Source organism: Vitis riparia, chromosome 17 (assembly GCF_004353265.1).
Source record: "Vitis riparia cultivar Riparia Gloire de Montpellier isolate 1030 chromosome 17, EGFV_Vit.rip_1.0, whole genome shotgun sequence".
NCBI lineage: Eukaryota > Viridiplantae > Streptophyta > Magnoliopsida > Vitales > Vitaceae > Vitis > Vitis riparia.
The window spans coordinates 14,479,504-14,500,558 of NC_048447.1; the positions used below are offsets into that span (position 1 = coordinate 14,479,504).

General features: G+C 35.1%; 2 protein-coding genes across 6 annotated transcripts; one reads left to right on the forward strand and one right to left on the reverse strand.

Annotated features, from left to right (window-relative positions):
- Positions 1-1,877: 1,877 nt before the first annotated feature.
- Positions 1,878-16,855, forward strand: LOC117905075 (homeobox-DDT domain protein RLT1-like). Of its 5 annotated transcripts, none has more exons than XM_034817963.1 (19): positions 1,882-2,532; positions 2,719-3,159; positions 3,477-3,556; positions 4,374-4,642; positions 4,730-4,778; positions 4,884-4,973; positions 5,079-5,243; positions 5,366-5,588; positions 7,834-7,934; positions 8,553-8,639; positions 8,748-8,900; positions 9,008-9,163; positions 9,918-10,127; positions 10,202-10,858; positions 11,021-11,572; positions 12,473-13,105; positions 13,261-13,368; positions 14,954-15,220; positions 15,656-16,855. In XM_034817963.1, the coding sequence occupies exons 1-19, from the start codon at positions 2,394-2,396 to the stop codon at positions 16,430-16,432; spliced, it is 5,157 nt and encodes a 1,718-aa protein (XP_034673854.1). In that variant the 5' UTR covers positions 1,882-2,393; the 3' UTR covers positions 16,433-16,855. The 5 variants fall into 5 exon arrangements, with proteins under 5 accessions (XP_034673856.1, XP_034673855.1, XP_034673854.1 ...); XM_034817962.1 differs by having other exon boundaries at positions 1,882-2,151; positions 2,377-2,532; positions 4,374-4,778; XM_034817964.1 differs by having other exon boundaries at positions 1,879-2,532; positions 4,374-4,778; positions 15,640-15,801.
- A 173-nt stretch (positions 16,856-17,028) lies between these two features.
- On the reverse strand, positions 17,029-19,106 carry LOC117905077 (dnaJ homolog subfamily B member 13-like). Its single transcript, XM_034817966.1, has 3 exons — positions 18,787-19,106; positions 17,845-18,269; positions 17,029-17,699 (listed from the first exon to the last, which is right to left on the reverse strand). Exons 1-3 carry the CDS (start codon positions 18,949-18,951, stop codon positions 17,261-17,263), a joined length of 1,029 nt encoding a protein of 342 aa, XP_034673857.1. The 5' UTR covers positions 18,952-19,106; the 3' UTR covers positions 17,029-17,260.
- Between the last annotated feature and the right edge of the window lie 1,949 nt (positions 19,107-21,055).

The following is a 21,055-nucleotide window of genomic DNA, read 5'->3' on the forward strand; positions in this document are numbered from 1 at the left end:
GAGAGATTTGAATTTGTCATTTGAGTGTTAAAAGCTTCAAGTGAGTAGTGACTTGAAGGGATTGTGTAAGAGCCCATTGTGACCGGAATTCAAGTGCAAATGTGTTAGAAGCTTGGTTGAAGCTTCAAGTTTAGTGGAACCCTCACTCGGTTAGGAGCTTAAGGAGAGTGGATGTAGGCAAGAAGTGCCGAACCACTATAAATTTTGAGTTTGCTTATTCTAACCATATCTATTTATATTTATGCTTCTTTTGCTTAAATTTGTCATGTTTGAAAAAAAAATTTTAAAACCTAATTCATCCCTCCATTTTGGGTGTTTTCTCTATTAAGATTAACTTTTGTTTTCTCCATATTTAATATATCAAATCACTCTTGTCCCAAATTTATGAATGGATCTACCTTCGTACAAAAATTTCTTAAATACAAAACAAAATCCAGTACTAAAATAATTATAAATAATTGTTTTCATAAGTCAACTCATAGATATTAATTATTTTTAATAATATCACGTGTATAATAAATGTTAAGGTTACTGTCTCTCTTCCTCAAGTATGGTAATAAAATAATAATTATAAATTACTTTCACAAATATAAATTTTTATTGTGAATAAAAAATACGAGATTAAAAAAATGTAAAAGACAATCAACATTAATTAATTTTATATTGTTTCAGTAAATGATATTAATTGCTTGAGAGATCTTTAATTGTATTATATTTTTTAAAAAAAACATATAAAAAACTTAGGTAATGTTTTTTTGAATTTTGGTATTTTCTATTCAGTTAAAAGTAACTTGTTGATATAAATCAACCTAACTAAAATGAATTTGTTATTAATAGGTTTAATTTAGTTACGTTGATTGATATCAATATGTTATTTTTAACTAAACAAAAAAGTCAAATATTTTAGATTTTTTTTATTCAGTCAAAAAACAAACGCCACATATAAGAAATTACTTAAAATATAAGAAGAAATTCGAGAATTATAATTTTAAAAAAAATATGCAAAAACTTAGTAATATATGAAACTACTTAAAATATGGTAATAATTACTGCTGGCAGATCAGAGGGTTAATCACGTTTATCAACTTCCCTTTTATTCGAATGTTGTGAGCGCTTGAGTGAATGCATTATAAGGTTATAGTATGCGCTTTTCCTAACAATAATTGTTTTTCACATCTTTAAATTTTGATTGTGAGTTCATATGTATTAATGTGAATCTTAAATTGGCATGCAACCTTTCTTTTTAAATATGAAAGCCATTATATATACAAGATTACCCCATTTGATAAATTTACTAGCAAATCCATTTTCATATAGAAACTACTTAAAATAAAAAACCAAATACAGTAACAAAGTAATTTATGGTAATTTCCTTCATTTAACTTTGTTTATTTCAATTATTCTTTTGGATTAATTTCATTCCCCTTTGCTCGAATTTTGACTAAATACATTTAGTTTATATAGGTTTGAAATTTCATAAAATACCTCTTTTATTATTTTCATTCACCTCCTCTCTTACTCAAAATAAAGGAGGTGTATGATGAAATTTTAAAAAAACCTTAAAATATAACTTTTAATTTCATCAAATTCTTAAGCCATAACTTTTAATTTTTTGATGCCAATCATAATATCATATAAACTTTTTTCCGAAAATATGAAAAACCTTTTAAAAAAAATTATAATTTTATAATTCTATGCGGCCGCACGAGCCATGACCGTGGGCTGAAGTCCAGGCCCACAAAGAAAAAGGCAAGTCAGGGTCCAATCCGTATAAAGTGGGAGAAACGTGGGGCCCACCACAAACACAAACCGGAAACTTCAAGTCGACTGCGGTACCCAAAGATCCCAAAGGACCCAGTAAGTCAGAAACCCAAACGCACACAAACACGAATCCTTAAAGAAAAAAACCATGAGAAAAAATATATTCCAAGAACAGACCCAAAAAATATTTAAAAAAAGAAAAAAACACGTTTGTTCTCGAAATCAATGGTCGGATGGGTGTCAAGCATTGTTGCACACAAACACGAAATTAAGTAACGTTTTTCTAAAACTAAAACGAAAAAAAAAAAGAAAAAAAAGAGAGAAAAACAAGAAAAAACAAAAGGGAAAAAATATGGAAGGTGGAGGCATAGTCAGGGGAGTCTACTGTTGGTTTGTTTTCTTCTTTAATCACGATCCTTTTTTACTTTTATTATCGCTTGCATTTATGTATTTCTTTTATTTTTATTTTTATTATTTGCAAAATCTCTCGGGCTTTTTTATTTCTTTGATCTCACGGAATTTAGAGATAGGAATAGAGAGGTAAGAGAGAGAATCTTGTTTCTGGGTTCCCATTCCAAGCCCTAGTTTTCGAGACTTGATTTATAGGGTTTGCAGCTTCTCTTTGATCTTCAATGGAGGCTACCTCCGATGAAGAAAATCAGAACCGGAATAATACGGCTAATAATATGAATTCCAATGAGGCACAGAGCAAGCCCAAGCGCCAGATGAAGACGCCGTTTCAATTGCAGACCCTGGAAAGGGCGTATGCTTGTATGTATTCTGGTTTTCCTTTTCTGTTATTATTATTATTATTTTATTTTATGTTTTTTGGTTTTTTTTTTTTTTGTATGTGATCAGCTTTGATTTTGGTTTGGGTTTGATGTGGTGAAGTTTGGTTTTTGGTTTGATGTGATGAAAATTTGGTTTTGGCTTTGGTTTGATGTGATTTTTGATCAGTGGAACCGTATCCGACGGAGGCGTCGCGAGCAGAGCTGTCGGAGAAATTAGGGTTGTCAGACAGGCAATTACAGATGTGGTTTTGTCACCGGAGGTTGAAGGATAAGAAAGAGGGACAGGCAAAGGAGGCGGCGTCAAAGAAGCCAAGGAATGCCGTGGCTGAGGAGTTTGAGGATGAGGCACGAAGCGAGCACGGGTCGCATTCTGGGTCTGGGTCCCGGTCGGGGTCCAGCCCGTTGGGTTATGGGCAGTTACCACAGGTGCTCTCTGGAAATATGGGGCCAATGGGGCGAAGGTCTTATGAGTCACCCCAATCGATATTTGAGCTGAGAGTGATTGCTTCTGTGGAGGCCCAGTTGGGCGAGCCGTTGAGGGATGATGGTCCAATTCTCGGCATGGAGTTTGATCCATTACCCCCTGATGCGTTTGGGGCTCCTATTGGTATTACTAATAAGTATTGTCATTGATTTTGCTGTATATTTGTTGATCATTTGTTTAGGTTTTACTAAATTGGTGAACAAGGAAATGCATTTGTTGTACATGAGATTTGGCTTTGCAGTAGTTCAAGAGCTAGTTTTTGCTAGATATTATATCTATTTCTATTTTCTTATCCCTAATTATCAGTATTTTTTTTATCCATGTGTTTGAAACAGCTTCTTGTTGCTGATAAATTAATTGTTTTTCTATGTTTCAATTATATATTTCTTGTATTTGAAATGTTTCATCTTCTTATTGTTTTGGCATTGCATGTGGAGCAGCAATTGTGGAGCACCAAAAGCAATCAGCATACTCTTACGAGGAGAAAGTATACGAGCATCGTGATGCCAAATCAAAAAAAGTTGGTTCTCTATTTTCTTTAGTTTATGAATTTGCATACTATGCAGTGTTTGATGAATTTGGTGATGAATGAGATGGTCAATGTTTTGTTGGTTATAAATCTACAATAAGGTGAAGATGTTAAAAAATTCGCTGGGCATTCTATATGTTTTTATCTTTTTCAATGGTGACCTTGTGTTTCGATCATATTTGCATGGCATTCTTGCATTGTACAGTTTTCTTTGCAAGCTTATTTTTCTCAGACATTGAAGAAGTGATGAATCTCAAAAATTTGTAGCAGTCCAAGTCTACAGCTGGACTTGTTAATATGCTTGTTTACACTGTTTATTTGCTAGTATGATTGTTCTTCTAGGTATCTTTCTTCAATGTACTAGCATTGGTTTATGTCACATAGGTGAATTACAAAGAAAAATCATTAAGCTGACTAATAGGCTGTCAGGTTCAGTCTTCAGTTTCTGATTGTTATATATTCTAAGCCCCCCACCTCATTTTCAACACAACACAGACACTCAATTAAAAGGTCATGATGAAAAATCATTAAGTCAACTAATAGACTATCTGGTTCAGTCCTCACCATCTGATTCCTATTTAGAATATGATTCCAAGCACCACTGTGCCCCTCCTCTTCCAAGAACAAAAAGACTTTCTATCTTCATGAACACATGGTTATTTAAATTGCCTATAAAGCATTGGAATGAACAATTTGGTAACTTCTGTCTTGTCCTGGTGTACATATTTTTGAAACTTAATTTACTCACCAAATCAATACCTAGTTCACTTGGGTTAAAATCTTGACATCTTATGTATTTCATCCCCAGGCTGCTGCAAGAGCTTTTCATGATCATCCATTTCATCAAGAGAAGTCCAGTACTAGACCTGATGCATATGGGCGTGTTGGTCCACCTCACTTCTATGATCGGCCTATTGATGGTCCAAGTTCTGAAACTTCGGCTTTTCTTCATAGAACTGAACCATCTTCTAGAGAATATGGTGAGCAGGGTTATGTATCTCATGCTCGTGTTCTGTCTCAACAAGACAAACAAGAACGCATTCTTTCATCTCCTGGGGATTATGACTCTGTGCCACGGTCTGATTCCTTCATGAATAGTGGAAAAGATGCTCAGTTTAGTGGTCATTCTATAGGACCCGAAAATTCATATGTATTATCTGACAGGCAAATAACGCATAACGGTGATGTTTTGAGGATGGATAGGAAACGAAAGGTATGCTAGTGTAGTTAAAATTAGTTTATGTACAGTGTGCCTCTTTACCATGGATTAGTTATTTTATTTGTAATAAAAGAACTTATGAATAGCTGCTTCTTGTAGGGTGAAGAAGCTAGAATCACAACTGATGCTGAAGCCCATGAGAAAAGGATCCGGAAAGAGCTCGAGAAACAAGATATTTTGAGGCGAAAGGTTTAATCTTATCTAGAATAAATATTATAAATTGGTGTTGAGGGTGGGGGGGTGGTCTTGGTGAAGTTCTTTGTAAACTAATAGTTATCAATCTTATGTGTTTAGAGAGAAGAGCAAATAAGGAAAGAAATGGAAAGGCATGACCGTGAAAGACGGAAGGAAGAAGAGAGGTTGATGCGTGAAAGGCAGCGGGAGGTTGAGAGGTTGCAGCGCGAACAGAGACGTGAAATTGAACGAAGGGAAAAATTTTTGCAAAAAGAATCTCTTAGAGTGAGACTAGTGGCTTATAATGTACCTTTTTCTCCCTAATATTGCAATTTTACAGGATAAATGATCATAACACACTCTCTTTACCTTGTTCCCGCTCTTTCTTCTCTTCCTTTTTCCTAAAGGCTGAGAAAAGGAGGCAAAAGGAGGAGCTTCGCAGGGAAAAGGAGGCAGTGAGACTCAAAGCTTCAATTGAAAAGGCAACTGCACGTAGAATTGCTAGAGAATCCATGGAACTTATTGAAGATGACCGTTTGGAACTGATGGAATTGGCTGCCGCAAGCAAAGGGCTGCCCTCAATTGTTTCTCTTGACCATGACACTTTGCAAAACCTCGAGTCATTCAGAGGTAACTGTTGCTTCTCGAATTCCAAAGTAAATTACCATTTTGAGTTACCCATTATGCATTCACATATTTGCTTTTCACTACCACTTAATGCATTTATGTAATAATTTCTCGATGACCCTACATTTGGTTCTAAAAAACTGAAGAAGTTGAAAGAAAACAGAATTCTGAATCTTGTGTTTAATGTTGATTTGGTTTTTCTTGTGGCTCAGCTGAGCAGTCATTTTCCTTTTACTTAGGCCCCAGATGATGAAAATGTAACATTAAAAACTTTATTTATTTTTTTTCTTTTCTACACTTCCTTAGCAACCAAACAGAGCTTGAGATTATGTATACAGTGGAAAAAGTTTATGATATTCTGGTGGTAGTTCTTTCCTATATGAGTTTGGAAGCAGTGAAGAATCCCTAAATGCTTTAAGAACAGAGCCTGACATAAGCTGGCTTAAGCTTGTGGGTTTTTTGCGTTTTTATTTTTATCATTGTCAATCTTTGGGTTATTTCTTTTTCATCACTTTTAATTTTTTCTTCTTTCTCATCCATGGCTGACAAATCATCTTGTACATCGTCATGTCAATATGATCTTCTTTTTTAACCTGAGACGTGGATAAGCTGTGTTAGCTTTTGAATTCTATAAAAGATCACATAATGGGTTCAAAAATTTTTATCTTCAGTTTCGATCTGTATCATATGGTAGGTTTAAATGAGCAGACTAGTTCTTTTGAGCTGTTCTCTTAAGCGCATGGAGAAACCTATGATACCTAATGTTCTGTCTTGCAAATTCTTGAAATCTCAGTTTTACAAGAGGAAAGAGGCCAACATCAGCTGGTAACCAAATAGAAAAACCAGCAAGCTAGATACATTTTAATCCCCTTCCAGTCATTTTATATAGCATTCTTTAGGCATACCCCCTCACAGTATTCACAAGAGACCTCTTCCAATGAGGAAAGCTCCATTTGTCTACCACATTAATAGGTATCTAGAGTAGCTCTCTTTTCAAATCCCTTAACAAGTTTGAGGGGAGGTAGGTTTAAGTGCACCTTTTTCATAGCTGCTAAAACTTCTGATGTGCCAGCTCAAACTGGGAAGACCCGAACAATCATACCACTAACAAACAGTAAGCACACAAAAAGGTGCCCACCTGACTATGGATGAATTTGTTGGTACAGTATGCTTTCTGTAAATTTATATGACACTCATTGATAAGCACCATATCTCTCTGGTAAAGTTGTGTGGCATACCCTCTGGCTAGTGTGCACTGTCTCTGGCATAAAAGTCATGATCCATGTCAGTAGGATGCTCCATGTGCCTAAAAGGAAAGTATAGAAGAGCCATATGATTTTCCTTTTGAATCATATGGAATTTCTAAACTTTTCCACTAAATAGAGCTCTCTTTTCAAATATGGCATAAATTTTGTTTTCTTTCCATGTAGCTGTAAAATTTTTTGAGATTCAGTCCAAATTTATCTGAACATCATGCTGCTTCTTGGCATCCCTTGGGTCATATGATTGCTTTGTTTGGACCATAAATCCCCTTGGTTGATTTCCATGTTCTGTTTGGGCCTTAAATTCCATAGCGGTGTTTTTGTATGAGAGAAGATTCAGATGGACAGGGGATTTGAGCAGAAATTTGAATACCATGGATTATATCAGTTCTGAATTAGTGTAGTTGCTTATCATGATTGCCATGCCGGAAGGATAGTAGTAGTGCTGCAATTGGTGTTGGGTGGTTGTCGTCAGTCTTGACATTGGCATTGATGGCCTTGGCTATGTGATGGAAGTGAACAGATAGGTGGTTGTAATGGGGCTGGAGGCATCTAGGTGGAGGTGACAATAGAGTTGGTATTGGTGGTGGCAAGCGGTGTGGTGGAAGTGATAGCAGCAGAGAAGGGGTGTGTTTCTGAGCATGGAGATGATTGTAGTTATGATAGCAATAATGATTGTGGTGGTGGAGTTTATTTCATATTCCTTTACTCATATTCTCAAGAAACTTTTTCGAACTTATTTCCAGTTTAATGTATAAAAATTCCTGGAAGCTAAATTTATTTCACATATCAAAAAATTGGAGCTTAAATGTTTTTCAAAGGGTGAAATCTCACATTCTAAGACAATCTGAATCTTTGACAATGTTCTACATTATGTTATGAGTTAAGTATTATTTTTGTTTTGTTTGGTTTGTCTTGCTTTGTTGTCTGCCGTAGTTACTCATTAAAATCATCTGAGCTGCTGTAACACAGTTTTTGTGCTTCAGATCTTTTGAGTGTGTTCCCACCCACGTCAGTGCAATTAAGAAGGCCATTTGCAGTTCAACCTTGGGTTGATTCAGAGGAGAATATTGGGAACCTTCTCATGGTACGTCCAAAGGGAAGTTCTATTTCCCTTCTGCTTTGGCAGGGGAAACCATGTACTGGAAAATGAACTAAGCATGTATCTTAATATTGCATTCCAAATGTATTTTCTGTATTTCTTTTCAAAAATCCATGGTAGTTTGTCCTTTTTATAAAAAAACTGGGACACTATATAGTTTTTTATACTTTTCTGTAAATTTTTCTGTGTCTTGCAGGTAATCTAGGAAAAAACCCTTCAACCTTGATGTTGCATTATTTTTCATCTCATTTAGCCTTCCAAATATGCCTATTTCTGTGAAACTACACATGCACTTTCCTGCTTACACCATCCTAGTATAACTATAATTTCTACAAACACATTAATGGTGCGGTCCCTTTCACTGTTGATGCTATCATGTATCACGCATTTATCTGTCTTGTTAGAAATTAAATTCCAGAATTATTTCATTGGCTTATTGACATGTAATTATGTCTTAAAACTTTAGTTGGAACTATAAATATAATGCTCTCTCTGCTATATATTCGTTGTCTCACTGTTATTTAGGTAAAAGTGTAATTTTGTCTAAAATCATGTATATAGCATGTCTGATCTTGAGGTTTAAGGACACTGTTTTTTCCCCAGGTCTGGAGATTTTTAATCACTTTTGCCGATGTGCTTCAGTTATGGCCTTTTACTCTTGATGAGTTTGTCCAAGCTTTTCATGACTATGTGAGTTCTCCATGAGGTTTTTGTTTTCAATTTTATGCATATTAATTTAATTTCTGCTTTTGCCTTCTCTTTGCCTTTTCACATATTTCTATACCATATTAATCTCAGGATTCAAGATTGATGGGTGAGATACATATTGCTCTTGTAAAGTTGATAATAAAAGATATTGAAGATGTTGCTAGGACACCATCTCTTGGATTAGGAACAAATCAAAATACTGCTGCTGGTCCAGAAGGTGGCCATCCACACATTGTTGAAGGGGTAATACCAGCTCCATATATGAATACCATGGTTTTATTAGTAATTTTTTGGTGCGCTAGTTTCTCTGTATTGTGGAATCATCTATTGACATTTACTTTTCATATCAGGCATATGCATGGGGTTTTGATATCCGGAACTGGCAAAGACACTTGAATCCCTTGACATGGCCTGAAATATTGCGGCAATTTGCGCTCTCTGCAGGATTTGGGCCACAGTTGAAGAAGAGGAGTAGCGAATGGTCATATTCGCGTGAGAACAATGAGGTTCAATTCTATATTTTCTTTTTCTTTTTTGTGACTTTGCAATGAATTTTATTAGTGAATAATTGTATCTATCAATAATGAGAATGAACTAGATTATTATTCATCATGCACCAGTGTTGATACACACAGGAAAAGGCACAATTAAATGCAACATGCTAAATGTGCCATGTCAGTGCTCTAGTGGATGATGGAAAGTCATGATCTATGTTGGATATTGATAATACTTGGCAAGATGAAAGATGAAATAAAATTAACTAGTGTCTCACCAAAAGAGAGGTTTGTTAAAATAATCTGCAAGGTATTGTTAGTCATCTAACCTCTTGTGTTGGTAATTTGATGAGGATGCTGGTTTTGCCTCCATTATACAATGTTCAATTGGAGCATGTACCACAAGTTATTTTACTTCTTGTATAGGCTGGACAACATTGGTTCCCTTGTGAAGCATTATGATAAGCAATTACAGAAATTGAGTTGATTTCTAGGTGGATTTGTTTACCGATTTCCCTCTTCTCCAACAGCCTCCAATGTTGTATTAATTATGATTTGGGTGGAAGCATGTTGTATAACGTAGGTGCTCAAATATCTCTGATAATGAATAATGGCAAGGACAACTTAGCCATAATAAATTTTTTATTAGATGTTCCACCATCACTTATTGTTTGCCTAGGCAATGAGAATAATTAGATGTTAATGTTTGGGAATTGCCTTTTTAGCTTTTTGATTTAATTATGGATGAGTTTATTTCTTTCTGCAGATTAAAGGTTGTGAAGATATAGTTTCTACCTTACGCAATGGTTCGGCAGCTGTCAATGCAGTTGCAATCATGAAAGGAAAAGGTTTTTCCCTCTCACGCCGATCCAGGCATCGGTTGACACCTGGAACAGTCAAATTTGCTGTTTTTCATGTTCTTTCACTTGAGGGTAGCAAGGGGCTAACAATATTAGAACTTGCAGACAAGATTCAGGTAGTAATTATTTGTAATTTTGAATAAGATCTTGTCCTTTATTCTTCTCTGATTTAAATTTGTTTGCTTGCAAGAAATCTGGACTTCGAGACTTGACAAGAAGCAAGGCGCCTGAGGCATCCATATCTGCTGCTCTATCACGGGATGCAGCCCTATTTGAAAGAACAGCTCCATGTACATATTGTGTACGACCAACTTTTAGAAAGGATCCCGCTGATGCTGAGAAAGTACTTTCAGCTGCTAGGGAGAAAGTTCATGTATTTGAAAATGGGTTTTTAGCTGGAGAAGATGTTGATGATGTTGAAAGAGATGACGATTCTGAATGTGATGTTGCAGAGGGTCCTGAAGTTGATGATTTAGGCACTCCATCAAATGCAAACAAAAACACCATCCATCTTAATAATGATGGAAGCACTTGTTCAGGAAATGGCAAAGAGAATGCTTGTAATGATGTAATAAATCCACAAAATGAAGTTGTCAAGGATTTTTCTTCACCCCTTTCAAGTGGCATGAAGGTTACAACCACTGCAAGTATTACACTTAATCAATATGGTGCGGGCAATCCTGATCAAGAAAACGTAGAGATTGATGAAAGCAACTCAGGTGAACCATGGGTTCAAGGACTTGCAGAAGGGGAATACTCTGATCTCAGTGTTGAGGAGCGTCTTAATGCCCTGGTTGCCTTAATTGGTGTTGCAAATGAGGGAAACACTATTCGTGCTGTTCTTGAGGTTATCTTCCCTTTTCAATTCTCTGATCTGTTAAATTGCTTTATCATCTAGTTTTATTTATTTACATGTTTAGGTTTTTGTTTTGTTTTGACTTGTCCTTTTTTTTTTGTTGTTGTTGTCATTTTCCAATTATCATTGTGTCTGATATCAAGAGTTTTGCAGGACCGCTTGGAAGCTGCAATAGCCCTTAAAAAGCAAATGTGGGCGGAGGCACAACTGGATAAAAAACGATTGAAAGAAGAGAATATAACTAAAGTACAGTACACATCTTGTATAGCGAGCAAGGCTGATATGAAACCTACTAGTGCTGCAGCAGAGGGCAGCCAAAGCCCATTGCCTGTTGATAATAAAAATAATGAGGCATCTCTTAACACTGCAGTAGGCCAAAAACCTTCTGTCAGTTCACACAATGTTCAGAATCACCTTAGTACATTGCCTACTGAAGGAACCTCAATAGTTCAAGAGTCGACAGTTCCGAATAACTTCATATCTCAACATGGATATGATGCAGAAAGATCACGCTTGCAATTAAAATCTTATATTGCCCACAGAGCAGAAGATGTTTATGTCTACAGGTCATTGCCTCTTGGTCAAGATCGTAGACGTAACAGATACTGGCAGTTTGTTGCATCTGCTTCCAGAAATGACCCTGGTTCCGGCAGGATTTTTGTTGAATTACATGATGGCTATTGGAGGCTTATTAATTCTGAAGAGGTAAATAAACTTGTAGTCATGCACTAACTTGCTTATGTGGCCAATTCTGGAGTGACCTGGCCTACTATTTTTGCAAATTGGCCTTCATCTTAGTATATGTATTAGAAATTTTCTTGAACTGGACATCACTTCCAGTCTCATTAATCTGAGCATTGCTTGACCTGGATCATTATAGTACTGTTTATGATAGACATTGGCTGCAATAATGCAGATACAAAATGCCTGGCCACATGCTTTTTAGTCACGTTTCTAGCTGTCTTGAGAGGCCAATGATAAAAGGGCAAGCCTCCAGGACCTAAATGTGGAACCCTAAATATGCAAGCTGCTCCTTTTCTTATAATAAAAAACTTTTTTATTGTTATGCCTCAGATTGGCTTTCTTTTTTCCTTTTTCCTTGAAGGCACACCTTTTCTCCTTATGTGGGATAACATGTCTCTTTTGATGGGGGTAGGAAAATTTTACTGTCTCCCAACTAAGAATGGGAAAAAGAGCTTATGGTGATCAGGGAGAAGAATCTTTTCCCATCAAGAAATAAAGGACAATTCCTTGAGCCATAGGTGTGGCATTATTTTTTGCGTTTTTCTTTTTTCCTTTAGCCTTGGGATAAGTCATGCATCATGTCCTTTATAAGTATAAATTGATCCTTGCCAGTGTTAGGGGACATTTTCATATTGAATTTTCTTAAATCTCTAAGTTCTATGTTGTTGAATGATTTAAATCTCATTATTTGAACTTTTTTGGATCAATTGCTTTATCATTATATGAGCTAAACAATTCTCTGTTGTTGAAATTAAATTCTCATCATTTGAACTTATTTAGATCAATTGCTTTATCATTATATAAGCTAAATACTATGCATCTGGTCTCTATTATTATTTATTGAGTTTGATCTGCATGTAGGCCTTCGATGCTCTTATCACATCTTTGGATACACGAGGGATTAGGGAATCTCACTTACACGCAATGCTGCAAAAAATTGAGATGGCTTTCAAGGAAAATGTTAGAAGAAATTCTGAGTGTGTTGACAATGTGGGCCAAACTAGAACTACTGTAAAGAATGAAAATACTGAAACGGATTCCAATCCTGATTGCATTGCTGGCTTTGACAGTCCTAACAGTACAGTTTGTGGTTTAGTATCTGATGCATTGGAGCCTTTATCATCTTTTGGGATTGAACTCGGGAGAAATGAGATGGAGAAAAGGGCTACATTGAAGAGATATCAAGATTTTCAAAAGTGGATGTGGAAAGAATGCTTTAATTCAGAAGCATTATGCTCTATGAAATATGGGAAGAAAAGATGCGCCCAGTTGTTGAGCATTTGTGATTTCTGTTTTGAGTGTTATTTTAATGAAGACAATCACTGTCCTTCTTGTCATAGGACATTTGGATCCTTTGATAATAATGTACATTTTTTAGAACATGTTATCCAATGTGAAAACAAAAAGAAAACAAACCCTGAGGACTTGCATATTTCAGATTCTTCTCTTCCCCTGGGAATCAGATTGCTAAAGGCTCTACTAGCTTTTATTGAGGTAAATAAAATTAACTCAGAATAACAATTGTGTTAGGATTAGGAACCTTATATATATATATATATATATATAATGCAAACAGTTAAGACTTCATTCTATCATGGCATCTTGTTGTTCAATTTGGACTTAAACCATTTATATTTCTTAATTCTCAGGTTTCTATTCCACTGGACGCTCTGGAGTCTTTTTGGATGGAAGGATATCAAAGAGAGACTTGGGGTATGAAGATACAGACCTCATCATCTATTGAGGATCTTCTACAGGTTTTAAATATTTTTCTTGCTTAATCCTTTGTGCTTTTGATGGCATTCTCATATGCCATAGCCTGTGTGTTATGCTTAATTTTCTGAGTTTTTGCTGTTGCTTGTCTACTTTGAACTCGTATTCAAAGTCAAACCAGTTATTATATTGTTAGATGCCTTCTAATATTATCTTCACCATCTATTTGCCTATCCCAGAGAAAGAGAGAGAGAGAGAGAGAGAGAGAGAGAGAGAATGTGACCTAGGGTTCTTTCGAGAAATATTGGTCAATGCACAATCTAATTAGCGTGAAGGGATTTAGATTTTTATTTCGTATTCAATTTGTATTTCGAAGCTTTCAAGAGCTTTCTTATTTGGATTTGGGTTTTCCTAAAAGTTTGGCTTCTTTGCTTGGGCATGGATTAGGAAAGCAACCAATTTTTATCTAGTTTCTATTCATGTTTGGTATAGTACATTGGAGATCATCAACTTTGTTAGTGGAAAGCGGAAGTGTGGGCTTCCAAAGAGGACAACTGAGGAAAGAGGGGTGAAAATAGTTAATTGTTGCAAGGAACCTTTAGTTTCAAATATGGCCTGTGGACTGAGTCCAGGTACTGGAAGAGGAATCGTGTTGCTTAACTATAGTCACTGGGAATAGGCAAAATCCATTATTGATGGCAGTTGATTTGGTATGTTGGAAATAGTCTAGTATGATTTGTAAGTGTTTGAGAGTTAACATTGTTTGGCAAATAAATGTTAATTTCAATTAGGTGGTTAATAGGGTGCAATTTTGCAGTAAACTTGAAATACTGTCTTGCATTACTCTTTAGTTGCACTTCTCTTATTTGATGTTGGTGTCTCAGAATCATGATCCCATGCCTCCTATTTGGCAGCTGTTTAGAGGTGTGGTTTTCTGATTTCAGAATCTTGTGTCTGTTGTGATAACTATAGAACCTTTACATAAGCTTAACAAGTATGCATCATCAACAAACTTAAATATTTTCATTTATGCAACAGTTTATAACCCTTACCAAAAAAAGATGTATGCAATAGTTTCTAATACATAGGAGATGAAACCAAGCATTCTAATTCTTGAATTTGGCATAAGAGAGTTTCTTTGGGAAAATAACATAATAACAATATTCTTGCTGAATTTCTCAATTAACCATTGTAGAATTATTTTTCATAAATACCTAATTATTCCTCTCCATCAGTAATTCAAATTCTGTCTTAAAAAACTTCCACCAGTATGTTGGTTATACATGGAGTATTTTCTCTCCTAGTTGTGATTTATATTATACATTTTTGGTTGCAATGAATTACATTTACATACCATGTATACAAATTCAAATTACTTATGCAGTGGTTGAATGCCTTCATCAATCTACAAATTTTTTAACCTCCTAAAGGCCAATACTTTCCCTCTCCCAACGTCAAATCTGTTTCCTCTCACACCTGCTTTCTGTCATTTCACTTTCTAAATTTTACACCAATTTCTTTACTTTCAGTATCAATATATACAAATATATTAGATAAGGCTGTGGTTCCATGATGCTATTGTATTAGGTGATATGTCTGATGCTTGTTTAATTCAATCTTTTTTTGCAGATTGTCACTTTGTTAGAGGGTGTCATAAAACAGGACCGTTTATCAACAGAGTTCAGGACAACAAAGGAATTGTTGGGCTCCTGTACTTCATCAGGGAATGCTGTATATGATTCTGCTTACACTGGTTCAGTTCCTGTACTTGCATGGATACCACAAACCACGGCAGCTGTGGCTGTCAGACTTTTGGAGCTTGATGCATCTATATCCTACATACATCATGATAAATCCCAATGTCATGATGATAAGAAGGAACTGGGAGAATTCAGAGTGAGTCCACCTCCACCTCCAACCTTCTCCTTTCTTCCGTTGTTTTTTCCTGGTTGCATAGGTGAAAGGGGAAATTTGATTTTCCTTTTCAGTGTCAATTCAGATATGCTAAACAATTATATGGATGTTCTAGTATCCCATATACATTCTTACAAGGAAAACAGGTAGGTATGGTTAGAAACATCCATATAATTGATCCTTGGCCTGTTTGGTATTGTGATAAATATTTGGATGTTCTTATATCCCATATGCCTTTTTCTAAAGACGTATAGATTATAAGTTGCTCTTTAGAAACATCAACAATTGATACTTGGGCTGTTGGCCATGTTTTGTTAAATGTGCATTATAGATTTATGTTGAGCTGATGACATAGGCATCCCTAATCTCTTGCATGTCCTAAAAACAAATGATCATCTCAGTTCTCCATTGCTGCAGAAGTTTCCATCAAGGTATGCTCCAGTCAAGAATGCTCAAGAGGTTGAAATAAGTGGATTCCCCCAAGATATCCATAAGAAAGAAGAGAACTGGACTGACCTGGGTAATGGACGTGATAGCTCTAGGCATGGGCAAAGGGGTCGTGGGCGAGGGCGTGGTCGCTTACATGGTGAAAAATGGCAGAGAAGAGTTTCTAGTTCCAGACCGCACACTGGAAAGCATAATGCCAGGGACAATCCGAATTTAAATCAAAGACGAGGACTGCAGGACCGAAGAACTCGTGAACAGGAATCGCAAGGACAGGGTTGTAGGCGAGGGCCCCGAACAGTTAGGAGAAGAGCAGATAAAAGGGCTGTCAAGGGGACTCCGCTTGGTCATTTGGGTGACATGGTTAGGCCTAAAGGCAAGGGTGAATCACATAGAAACTTGATCGGGGAGGGATGGGGCAAATTCACAATGATGCAAATGGATAATGCTGATAATCATAGCAGTGGGGATACTGTGGAATCTGACGATAATGCTCCAGAGATGGAACATGAGCATGGGAGCTGGGGGCTGGGTTTTGATGGTGTTTCAGGTGGTCAGACTGGGGATCTAATGGAAGTAAGTGATGAGGATGCAGAGGGTTCTGAAGATGATAATGGGAGTGAAGAGGAAGGTGACGATGACAATTCAGAAGATGCAAATATGAATGAGTGCTCAGATGGACTAGTAAATGGGGTTGGAAATGAAGATCTAGGCACAGAATATGCTACTTCAGAAGATTATAGTGATTGAAATACGAACATTAGTAAGTGGGTTATTGGGTTATTCACTGAAGCATTGGCAGCGGCTCTAATTTGTCATATACATTTTTTAGACGATGCAAACTTCACCAGTAATTTGCCTTGTACATATTTAGAGGGACATGGTATATCTATTTCCCCTTTGCTTTTTCCAATCGGCAGAGGGAGAAAGCACCAGAAAGCCGTGAAGAAGGCACTTTTAGATAAATAGATGATTTGCTTTGTAATTCTTTACTTGGAATGAGGGTTGAATTGTAGTATCCCATCCTTCTCATGATTGTACCAAGGGGGGTAAAAAAGAAAAAAGAAAGAATAGAGGAGCCCTATAGAGACCCCACCTTTTCTTTTTAAACTACATTCTCGATTGTATTACTATAAAGTGAAAGATGAAATTTTCATGAAGTTATGGTGCAAATAATATGATTATCTCAGCTGTCACATTAGGCACTCTGTTGAGGAACACATGAAATGGTGTCCAGTCCCAGGAACACTGATTTGCAAGAGACTTTTCCTGGTGCCTTAACACTTCCTGATGAACATCAAACCTAAATTGTTTATAGAGCAAAAACCTAATGAGAGACTGGATTATACGAAAATCTTCTGATCTTCCATTCAACTATAACGCTACAATCACTATTCTAGCAATTCAAAACTGAAATTTTACTCACTATTGTCTTTTACTCCAAATTTTATTCATTTGAGTTACAAATGCATTGGGTACGTCTGGCCATGCACACTATTTCAAAAAAAAAAAAAAAAAGACAAATATCCAGTAGCTCTTTTAAATCATACAGTCGCACATCATTAGCCATAATCCGATTTAAGAACCCAATAGTTTCTTGATTCCGGACTTCTGCTCTGCAGTTAACCTTGTTGGAAACTTGATGTTGAACTTGATTCTTAGGTTGCCCCTCTTCGAGGGTTCTTTTGGTATGGGCATGCCTTCCTTTGGAACAACTTCCTCATAATTGGGGTGAATGGGATTGTTGATGGGAATGCTGAGGCTCCTCCCGTCTAGTGTTGTGAGATGGACGGTATAGCCTGTCAGTGCTTCCGCTAGCGTTATCTTCTGTGTCACAACCAGGTCATTACCCTCCCTTGTGAATTTGCTGTGCGGTTTTTCATCGATTATGAAAACCAGATCCGCTGGAATGACATTGGGTTGCTCATTTCCTTTCTCCGGGAAGGTGATTTTTGTTCCCTTTTTCCACCCTGGCTTGATTTCTATGGTCAGAATTTCCTCCACTGGTATAGTTTTCCTGTTAAAGGACCCAACATAAGACAAAAAAAGGACAGATCTCAGGAAATCGAACAATGCCCATCTAATAAAATACAACAATCAAGACCACTTTTTACCTAGAGAAATGTAACCAATATATATGAATTGAAGAAAAATTTACTTACCCACTTGCATCCATTATTTCCCTTGAAATCTTCATCTTTTTGGTAGTTCCCTTGTAAAGATCTTCGAGGCTACAAGGTAGTGTATTTTCAATAGGAGGCGCCTTGCGAGGACCTTGACTCATTGGCCTGCTATCCCCAAATGAACTGAAGATATCATCCCCAAACATTCCACTGGAAAACCTGGAACCCCTCATGCCACCGCCTCCAGTCCCACCCATTCCTCCAAATGGGCTTGAATACCCAAAGAACTCCGCGAATATGTCGTTGGCATTTCTCGGGTTGAATCTGAACATTGTTGGCCCATCTCCCGTTTGGAAGTAGGTGGCTCCATCAGGAACCCCAGCATCTGGAGGTGGCACTTGGCCTTTGAGGCCTTCTTCACCATACTGATCATACACTGCTCTCTTCTGGGGATCACTTAAAACCTAAACCAAATCAACAAACAAGATCAGATCATATTTTAGCATATGTAGTCTTTGAATTGAAGGAAGAGAGGATATTGATAAGGTTTTGCCAAAATCTGTGATATGTAAACCTGGGGTTCTGTTAGCATTCCATTTGGTAGCTGAGAATTGAAGGAGAGGAATCTCAAAAGTTTTAAGTATTTATGAACCGAGATACAAATCACTAGATCCAGTCCAATCGAATCCTTTCTCATTTCATTACTACTGGGTATTAAAGCAACATGAGACACAAAATTCAAAAAATTTCATTTCCTTTTCCTCCAATCTCCCAGCAACCAAACCCAGCACCATCAGCTAATCCCCGCTTGATCCAATACAGGATTTTGTTCATAATAGCGTAATCCCAGAAAGACCAAACAACGAGAAATCTAGACAACCCAGATCATATGAAATTCCACAAAGAGAGAGAAAAAAATGGAAAGAAATGAAGAATTGAGAACGAAAACAAAGGAATAGATGCAAAAACAAAGAGAGATACCTCGTAAGCTTCAGAGATCTGCTTGAACTTGGCTTCAGCCTCTTTCTTGTTGTTGGGGTTCTTATCAGGATGCCACTTCATAGCAAGCTTTCTATAAGCCTTCTTCAAATCTTCATCTTTAGAGCTCTTGTCCACCTGCAAAATCTTGTAGTAATCCACACCCATCTGCTTTGCTCTTCTGATTCTTCTTCTTCTTCTCCCTCTTCTTGCGGGGTGTTATTGAATGGAGAGTTGTTAATGCGAGAATGGATCTGTAGAAGTTGGTATTGTAGGCTGTGGTTGTGTGAGGTTTTGAATGATGAGCCATGATTTTTAGAACAAAAGGGTAGAAGGGTCTGAGACGTCTCTGGAAGCCCCCGAAGCTTGTGGAACTTTCCAGACGTAGCTTGATAGTTTCTACAGTCACCGCGATTTCTCAAAAGCCTAAAAACACATCTTCCGAGTTTTAACGCCTCGTTTCTTATTTCTCACGCTCTTACTGTCTTACGTAAGAAAGAAAAAAGTGATAAAAAACAAGTCATTTTTTTTTTGTGTACGATAAATTAAAAAAAAAAAAATTCCAAAATTTTAAACACCATTTATTTTATTATAATTTTATTTTTTGAAACAATAAATACCAAAAAGTGAAAATTCCAATTTAATTTTTAGAAATTTTATTAAAAAAACTCAAAAAGTTAAAAAATAAAAGATATTATAACATGATACTAGAATATGAATATTATAAATATTTCTTATATACATTTGAAATCAAATATTATTTTTTAATATTTTATTTATTTATAAAATGATAGATTATTATATGTACATATTTATATATTATAATTTAATTTATTAATTATTAATATAAAATAAGGATATAATAAATAAATAAATATCATATCATAATCCTTTATGATAATACTAGCCTTGGTCTATGTACAAGGACGTGAACTATTTAGGTAATAGGGTATTTTTATAGTAAAAAAAAGAAATTAATGCCCATTTATTTTATAGTTGTGTTGAGTATATTTTATTGTAAAATATTTATATTTATTAAATGATTATATTAAAAGTTTAAATTATATTTATATTTTTTCAAAAGAAGATAATATTAAATTTATTTATTGTTTTAAAAAATAATATTTTAAATTGTAATTTGATGTATCATCTATATTAAAATGAAAAATAAATTTTATAATAAATTAAGAAACTCTTTATTTATTTTTTTATACTTTTTTTTATAATTTTTTAATATAAAATTTGAATATAAAATAAAAATTAATTAATTATTCTTATTAAAATTAAATAATTGTAATGAACATAATTATAGTTAATTAAATTTAATTTTTATTATTTAATAAACACTCATATTGTATTATTTAAATTTTGAAAACTAAAAATAATAATTTTATTCAAATAAGATTTCTAACTCTTAAAAAATTAAACCAAATATGCTTTTCTTTCATGCTTTTGTTTATGGTATAAAAGTAAAAACATTTACAAATATTGAGGAAAAAAAATAGGTCTTAATGTTTTGACAACTATTATAATTAGAAAATAAGTATGTTTTAAAGTAAAAAAAAAATAAAGTTAAATTTTAAATTTGATAAGTATTAATTTTGTCATAATTATTATATGTTTAAATGATTTTTTTAATTAAAAATAAAAATGAAAAAAGGATGTGATTGAGACTTTCATTTTTTTTTTAAAATATATTATTTTTATTCAAATAAGTGTAATTAGTTTATATTACATAATTTCTTTATTTTCTAAATTTCCAACCTATTATGAGAAAAATTCTAATTTAGAGAAAAAATTGAATTTTTGATATGAATTTTATGGTTAAAAAATTAATTAAAAAATCGTTAGTTTGGAATGTTTTTTATTTTATATAAATAAAAAATTATTTATAGAAAAACAAAAGGAGGAAATGGATATAAATAAAGGAATTATTGTCCTGCCCCAGGCCCCCAGCTCAGACTCTCACACCTCCTCCCTCGATTTTACCGTTCTTTAAATGACTTAATTTAAACGCAACGTTAACATGGACGGAAATCGATTTTACTTTTCATATGAAAGAGGCTTGGAGTTGGGTGAAATTACAGGATTCTCTATAATAATTTATGCTTGACTTTCCATTAAAAGAAAAGAGGGCAGTTTAGTAAATATATGTAAAAAAAAATACTTTTTTATAAAATATTAATGAAATTTAGTAAATACACTTGAGGAGAAAATAGGGAAAATAAATAAGTAGGAATCATCAAATTTAAAGATCATTTTTTAACAGGTT

Coding starts and splice junctions, on each gene's coding strand:
- LOC117905077 (XM_034817966.1), bottom strand. CDS start 18,951: ATGGGTGTGGATTACTACAAGATTTTGCAGGTGGACAAGAGCTCTAAA. Junction 18,270..18,786: donor AGATCTCTGAAGCTTACGAG/GTATCTCTCTTT, acceptor GATTTGGTTTAG/GTTTTAAGTGATCCCCAGAA. Junction 17,700..17,844: donor GAAATAATGGATGCAAGTGG/GTAAGTAAATTT, acceptor GTCCTTTAACAG/GAAAACTATACCAGTGGAGG.
- LOC117905075 (XM_034817961.1), top strand. CDS start 2,394: ATGGAGGCTACCTCCGATGAAGAAAATCAGAACCGGAATAATACGGCT. Junction 5,589..7,833: donor AAACCTCGAGTCATTCAGAG/GTAACTGTTGCT, acceptor TTTGTGCTTCAG/ATCTTTTGAGTGTGTTCCCA. Junction 11,573..12,472: donor GGCTTATTAATTCTGAAGAG/GTAAATAAACTT, acceptor ATCTGCATGTAG/GCCTTCGATGCTCTTATCAC.